This window comes from Plasmodium cynomolgi, chromosome 14, assembly GCF_000321355.1.
Source record: "Plasmodium cynomolgi strain B DNA, chromosome 14, whole genome shotgun sequence".
Taxonomy (NCBI): Eukaryota; Apicomplexa; class Aconoidasida; order Haemosporida; family Plasmodiidae; genus Plasmodium; species Plasmodium cynomolgi.
The window spans coordinates 2807014-2815028 of record NC_020407.1 but is presented as its reverse complement, the minus strand read 5'-3'; the positions used below and the strand labels follow the sequence as shown (position 1 = coordinate 2815028).

The 8015-nt window shown below is 47.9% G+C and overlaps 1 protein-coding gene across 1 annotated transcript; it reads right to left on the bottom strand.

Moving 5' to 3' along the window:
- Window positions 1–1754: 1754 nt before the first annotated feature.
- Window positions 1755–4304, bottom strand: PCYB_147300 (hypothetical protein; the record flags this gene model as incomplete). The annotated part of the gene is made up of 4 exons (XM_004225201.1): window positions 1755–1806; window positions 1910–2025; window positions 2227–3592; window positions 3652–4304. 4 exons carry the CDS (start codon window positions 4302–4304, stop codon window positions 1755–1757), a joined length of 2187 nt encoding a protein of 728 aa, XP_004225249.1.
- Window positions 4305–8015: the final 3711 nt, after the last annotated feature.

Sequence of the window (8015 nt, the reverse complement as noted above, 5' to 3'; positions counted from 1 at the left end):
AAAAAAAAAAAAAAAATCTGTGGCGTACAAATCCCGTCCTGCACTACACCCCCTTCACAAATAAACGTGCACATTTTTAAGCCTTTCAAAAGTGCAAACGGGAAAAAAACGATTTAAGATCACTTCGAGTCACTTCAAACGAGGGATCATAACCACATCACACTTTTTTGTATGCACCACGTGTTGCAAGCACCCATGCAGAGGTGAGTTACAAATTGTATGCTCCCTTTGTTGGAAAATCACTACGTTTGGGTCACATGGCGATTACATTCGAAGGAATTCATCAGAGCTGTCAAGGCAGGTCGTGGGTATGGCTTCGAGTGGGGATTTTTCCCCTTCGATCTTCGCTCGTCCGCTCGTCCACTGTTCCGCCCGTCCGCTCTTCCGCTCTACCGCTGTTCCTTCCTTCCTCTGTTTACCCCTCCAGAAAGCGGGTCTTTCCGTGTGCACAGCATGGTCCTGAAAATGGCCCCCCGCAAGGTGTAGAATTTGGGCCAACTGAAGCCCCCCCAACTTGGTGATCGACCCGCGTAACACCAAAATGGCATTTAAAAAATGCACACCGTGGGATCACTTGACAGGTGCAATTTTTACATCAGCACAACAGGGGGATAAATGAAAAAAAAAAAAAACAGGTCGGTCACATTTACCCACTTGCAAATTCGCAAAGTGGCTGCAGCAACCTTTTTTGTCCCTACTTCTTCTGCCCTTTAAAAAAAAAAAAAAATTCTCTTCTTTTCACACTCAATTAGGTGGAATAAAAAAGATGGCATATACAACGTGACCCTTCTTTTGTCCCCCTGCATGTCGCACAACTATTTACCTGTTTGGCCATTCTAATAGCGCGGCATACGCGATGACCGCACACGAGCATCTTACATGTGTCAGAGGGGAAACTACCACGAGGTGACACCCCCAGGAGGGGAGGGATAACAAATCCGAGGTTGATACCCCTTCTGTCGATTCGAACTCTTTTTATTATCTCCCCCCCCCATACATACATACGTGCATACATACATGCATACATACATACACACACACCGGCACCACTTCGCTGTCCCATGTTAGGGTTAAAAATATGTTATCCCCTTTAAGCACCGAATAATTTCCACCGTGCGTATTTGTAAAAGGAAAAGTGTTTGCCCTCGTCATTTTGCAAAGGCATCCTCAGAAGCCACGTTCCCGCGTGGTGTTAGACCTGTACAGATGATCATTTAACATGCGGTTGGCATTTCTGTGGAGGGACTCCCGACTTGGTATTTGCGTGCTTACCCGACTTAGTATTTACCCGACTTCGCATTTTCCCACCTGCATACCTTTCTCCCCCCAACGGAGACACAACCTTGCATGCATTTTCGAATTCACCTTCATGTGACAGTTTTTGTCATCCGTCCAAGCGGATGGATACTTAAAGTTACAACACTTTTTAACTCTCCACACAACCACGTCATTTTTGCTGCTCAAATGGGAGCCCTCCTATAATGCACAAACGGGGTCGTCCAATTTGGACAGAGTTAGGAGGGCTAATTAGATGGGCTAATTAGAAGGGCAAATTAGAAACGGTTCGTAGAGGCACCACATAGCAGGGCGCATGGCAATAGCAGCCGCTAAAGGAGAGCAATTCTAAAATTGCATACATGAACACATGGGGAGAAATATGGGAAAAAGCAAATCAGCTAATTAGCCCCCAGTGGTGCCGTCCAAACGGTGCACATAAGAGGTGGGGAGGGGGAAAAAAAAAAAAGAAATCCTCGTCAGTCCACCTTCTGCTTCTCCTTCGCTAATTTAATGCTTCTGAATAGTTCCCTGAAAAAGGTAAGGGCGCGTGAGGATCATTTATTTTGCGCCGGAAAAAGTCTTTGTGGAGGACAATGCGCTAAGACCTTCCCACGCAAAGGGGATGCCCTACCTGAACAGAGAAAACGTGACCGGAATTGCGTACGGAATGAGCACGGGGAGCACGGAGGCCAGCAGGAAGTCCTTCGAAAGGATGTCGTAAATGGAGAACGTGTCGTCGCTCAGGAGCTGCAAAGGGGGCGCGAAATGGGGCATGTGTGGCGGATGAGTGTCGGATGAATAGCACATGCGTGCCTTACCAAACGGAGCAGCGAAAGGCCACACAAATGACGCGCCGCCGTTTGGTAACTCATCAAAGGGGTCCACACACCGGCAGGGCATAAGTGCACACATTTACGTGCACATGCACGTGCACGTGCGGGGGCCTACTTGCAAGGAATCCTGGTAAGCGCTCTGCGCCAGAACGATCGCCGCCCTGAAGTATGTTTCCCTTAGCCGCGCCGCCTCCTCAACCCGTGCAGCCTCCCCGCGCCGGTTATCCCCCTCGTGGGTATCTCCACTGGTGCCACCACCGTACGACTGAAAGGTCTCCCGAACGAATTTCCCCAAGTGAGAGTTTTTGCAGCCATCCGCCCCGCGCATCAGCTCCAAGCTGCATTTAACCTTATCCAGGATGTCATTAAAAACGTGCACAGCGTGCATGGGGACTCTAAAATAAATGCTCACATTCGATATCGATACGAACTTGCCCAGATTGCTCAGCGATTCCACCACGTAGTAGACGTAAGCTTCTCGCATGAGGGCCAAAAGCTCAAAGGGGAAAATACCATGTCTCACAGGGATTTCGTACAAAAAGTAAAGCTGTAGTTTATCCTCACTCCTGACGGAATACAAAAAAGAGTTCCCCTCATCGGTGGACTCACTTCGCACATATTTTATATCATACTTTTCTGCATCGAAAATGGTATAAATGTAATCAGAAAATTTGGGTCCCAGTCCCAAATATTGTCTCAAATGGGAAATGAAGTGGCCGCTAATCAGGGGAGCCTCCTCTGACACACTGACATACTTTTTTTTTTTTCTCTCGCCCGTTTTCTTCTCCGCCTCCTTCTGCTGCTGCTGCTCCTCCCCCCGCTGGAGTGCCCCGTTTATGTGCAGGACGCCCCACTCTGCAAAGGAAACAGTCGTTTCGAGCTTCCCCGTGGCGGGGTTGTAAAAAAAGATTTCCTCACCACTGGGGAAGACAGCCATCAAGTTAATGCTTTTCGGAATGTGATATGTTGGCCTTCTGATAATGTCACCAAAAGTAACATCGTCAAAAATGCTTGTCAATTTGGTTACCTTGTCGAGGATGATCACTCGCTTGTCTCCCACCTCCTTTGTCTTCTCCGAAATTTTAAATAAATCGATATTCCCAATAATTTGCGTGTAGATGTTTATTTGAAAAACGTTCATAAGTTGCTCGGTGAAGTTTCTCAAGTAGGGGTAGTACACCTGGTCGTAAAAATCCCAAGTGGCGATATTCACGTAGGAAGCATATCCGTTTGGGTCGTCACCCTGTGGGTCCTTCGACTCGCCACCCTGTGGACCCTTCGACTCGCCACCCTGTGGGTCCTTCGACTCGCCACCCTGTGGACCCTTCGACTCGCCACCCTGTGGACCCTTCGACTCGCCACCATTTTTGTTTCTCCCCCTCCCAGCCGTGTTGTACTTCCCTACTTTGTAATTCCCCTCGTTGTACAAACTGCTAGCCAAATAAAAGTTCAAATCCAATTCGGGGCTAAAAAAAATCGATCTATTTTTGGACTTAAAAAAAAAACACGTTTTACTATCTTCCATGTTTCTTCTGCCAACCGTTGATAGTAAGTGGTAGGGTTATCTCCCTGTTGGCTGAACTTCACGTGAATGGTGTTGCTCCTTTTCAGCGTGAAAGCAACATTTGTGTCTTTCTCCTCTCGATTTTCACTTAAACATATGATATATCTATTGTTCAGCATATTATGGATGGTACCGTTTTCTGGGGAGCTACTCAAGCATACATTTGCAAACTCCCGATTGTCATCACTTCTCATTTCGTCTCCACTAACGAGGAGTGGGTCCACATAAAACAACTCCTGCACATCGGAGATGCTCTGTGCAGCTGGCTTATCCTTGCACTCAAACTCAATTTGGCTAGAAAAATATTCCTTCATTTTTGTCCCCAACGAATCGCTCCTTCCTTCTTCACTAGTCGACACAATAAACAGTTTTATGCTCAATTGGGATAACCTCTCATTGGACCAGTTTGGTCTTTCCCCCTTTGGCTCCTCCCGTCCCTTTGCCTTCTCCCATCCCTTTGGCTTTTCCCATCCCTTCGCATTGTAAATCTCCTTCACCAGGGCAGAGGTACTGCTCAGCTTGTGCAGAGGCACCCCTTGCCTCTCATACTTGTTCAGGGAAAAAATCACCACCACACACACCACCAGCGACACTGCGTAGAGTATCACACACGGCGTTCTGGAGTTCATCTTCGCCTCGCGGGGGGGCAGCTTCAAGCAGATGGGCGGCAGATGGGCGGCAGATGGGCGGCAGATGGATGGCAGATGGGTGGCAGATGGGTGGCAGATGGGTTGCAAATGGGAGGCAGATAGGCCGCGCTGCCGTTTCTCCTCTACACCGCTACACCCCACACCGCTTCGCTACTCCCCAACTGCGCCTTAAGAATGCCAAGTCAAAATGCACTCACCATGGCTGCTGATCTGTGTATGCCCCCCGGAATATGCTCGTTCTTATCTCCTCGTGCCTATCTCCTAGTGCATATCTCCTCGTGCCTATCTCCTCGTGCATATCTCCTCGCGCGCGCATTCGTGGGGACCATCAACGGAAGCCAACAAATAGCAACGCACTTGTGCATCCTCCAGTCTTTCCAACCAACAAGCTACTACCTTTTGCAGTTCAGCAGAAGGAGCAGTACCGCCTATTTGAGGACTCTCCCCTGCGGACTGAGCTGATTTGCATGCGCGTCTGTTCTTAATACGCCTGTGTAGCTTTTCCTTTTATGTACTGGTTTGGTAAAGCAGCAGGGAAAGAGGGGGTGGAAAAAAAAAAAAAAAATCGCTTCGAAATGGCTACCCGTTTTGCGTTAACGCAGTGAGGAAGTAAGCCTGGTCGCGTACACATCAGTGCATGTGCTATGTACCTGTGCAGGCACATACATTAGTGTACCGTGTGGAGGCACATACATTAGTGTCACGCGTGCAGGCACATACATTAGTGTACCGTGTGCACCTGTGCACCTGTGCCCCGTTCCCCGTTGACCCCCTACTGGCCAAGTGGTGGTGCGCGCGATTTTTAAAAACGTACGTAGAATTTTTTTTCCCCAAAGGAGATTTGCCTAGAGGGGAGGGGGATGCCTTCTAAAAAGAGCGCAGCGTCATATTGGTTTGCTTTTCCCACCAACTTTGCTCGCTGGGGGAGGGGCAGTCACCATTTCTGCATGTCTCTCCTGGGGGGAAAGACTGCACCAAAGGGGTTAACACAATTGCACGCGTAGAAGTTGCTCAAGCGCTAATGTACACATCCATGTGGAGTTATCCCTACGTGCTCAGTTCGTGTGGGCTGCTACCGACCAGCTGACATCCCTCTTTTAGGCGGCTTTTCCCCAGAAAAAGGCCCTTACCCAAGTATGACCCACTCGGTTTACTCAAAAGAGACCCCTCGGACGTTACAAAAAAAAAGAAGCAACATTGGAACGCTGCTACCCTTTGAAGCAGAAAAAAATAATTCCCCGTTCAACGAAACACTGTAACGAAGTGGGGGATGCCATTCGAATGCGCTTCCCTATCTGTTTGCAAGGCCGACTGCCTAACAGGGACCCTTCCCACAAGGTCGTATGTAAAAGGCAGATACATCACAATGGGATCACGTCTACATGGCGAGACTCACCCGTTTGCGCAGGATGGGAGTAAAACGAAGGATGGGCATTTCAATCCATCCTACGAAGGATGTGCACCCATTCTGAGCTCAACCATTTTCCACGTTCTCTCTTTTTTTCCCATCCAAGGGGGAGAAGAAATACGCGGAGGTGCCTCTTCCAGGTGGACGGACCTATGCGAAAGGGGCGCGATTCGTGACAACGTTTTTTGAGGACCGCTTCACACACTCGACTGTCTACCACTACGCGATGTTCTAAAAACAACCTTTAAAAAAAGGGGGCGTCCATTTAATGCTTCCCCCTCCCGCGCACGCATGCATATGCCTCCATGGGGGGTATATACCTATACACAGCCTACGACCCGATGCATATCACCACATGTTATTTCGGTCCCCCTGTCCCAACATCCCCGCATGACGCGTGAACTATTTTTCCATCTCTATGACGCCCTCCTTCTATTCCTTTACTTCTACCAAACGTTGCTATTTCTTTACCCCCTCTTGCACCGCGATTGTGTATTCCCCCCCATCCACGAGTAGTACAGCACCAAAGGGGGGGGGAAAAAAAAATCCCAAAGCGTATTTTGCCAGCACAACTTTAGCACCTTTTATGTGCACATAATAATTGCCTGGGGTGGTGGTGACGATGAAAACTTCTCATTTGGAAAAAAAGCAAAAGGGTGAAGCAATCGTAACGATGACCCCATACGAAAAAGAATCCCTCCCATTAGCTAATGAGAAAAAAAAAAAGGAAACTCCCCCTCCTATTTGTCACCCCCTTTCGGCCATAAGACATCCAAAGTTAAAGTTAAGCTGCCCAACATGGCGGCCCAGCATGGAGGCCCAACTTGGTAACGTGCGGAAAACGAATCGGCAATTTAATCAACATGGACAATTTAATTAATACGGGCAATTTAATTAATACGGGCAATTTAATTAATATCGACAAGGTTTATCAAAATGGAGACTGACCAGGGTGTGCCTATCCTCATCGCGTCAACAGAATGACATACAAATATAATGGTGCCCCTTTTTTGCTCGTATTATCTCTATTCCCGTAACGGCCACACAGTTCCACTGCATGCACTTTCGAAATGGCTGCCTTGAAATAGCTGCCTTGAAATGGCTGCCTTGAAATGGCTGCCTTGAAATAGCTGCCTTGAAATGGCTGCCTTGAAATGGCTCCCTTGAAATGGATGCCTTCTCGTGGCGGAAGTAGGGGGGGAGACTGCGACGGTCAGAGCGATTGCCTTCACATGTTCACCGCGGGAACGCATATCACAGAGAGAAAAAAATGCTATGCATACTAATCATATGTACACGCAAAAAATACGTGGCATGAGGGGGAATCGTATAATGCCATGCTGTGTGCATATGTACACGTAATGTATGCATTGCCTTTGTAATACGATTTGCTGCGCCACGCGAGGACCCACATGGGGAATTTTCCTCTGCTTATGCTTTATGGGGCGGGTGGGCCATTATCTCCCCTCCTTACGTAATAACTTCATCATGTATATATAAGTAACCGTTTCGGGGGGAAAAAAAAAATAATTTCCACGCTGACGAAACGGATAATCCTGTTTAATTTTTTAGGGCCCCTCAACCACGGACGGAGCGCTCACTAAGTTAGCACTTCTCCTCCTCTTTTGCTTTTTTGTTTGTCTTCCCCCCTGCGCGTGCCTCTGCAAATTGTTGAACAGATGATCAGATGACCAGATGACCACATGACCGGATGACCAGTTGACCAGTTGACCACATGACCACATAACCAGATGACCACATATTCGTTTTGCCCCAAATCGAAGGAGTAATTTTTCTTCTTCGGCGCTCGGCCAAGGAGAGGCGGCAAATTGCTAATAATGCGCAGACAGGGGCGCGCTGCGGTGAGGTAAAATTGGGGGGGAACAGAACTGGGCGTTAATTGCTAATTGCGGAGTAAAATCCCGAAGTTACGCGCGAGAGGGGGAAGCGGAGTTGCACGAAGCGCAGGGGGCAAATGAACGAAGGGGCAAAAATAAATGATAGCAGCAAGCGCCAATCAAAGAGGAAAAAATTCAAACGTAAAACTCAAAACGTAAAACGTAAAACGTAAAACTTAAAACTTCAATTTTCAAACCTCAATTTTCAATTTTCAATTGGCAAATCTGCAAATTACCATCTGCTCATGACCACGCGCTGTGGGGAAAAGAAAAGGGGCGGGAGTCCGTCACTGCACCGTGCCACAAACAAATAACGCATCATACATACCTCGTAAATTAAATGCGAAATTAATTTTTATTACCTTTCCCTTTCCCTGCATTTAA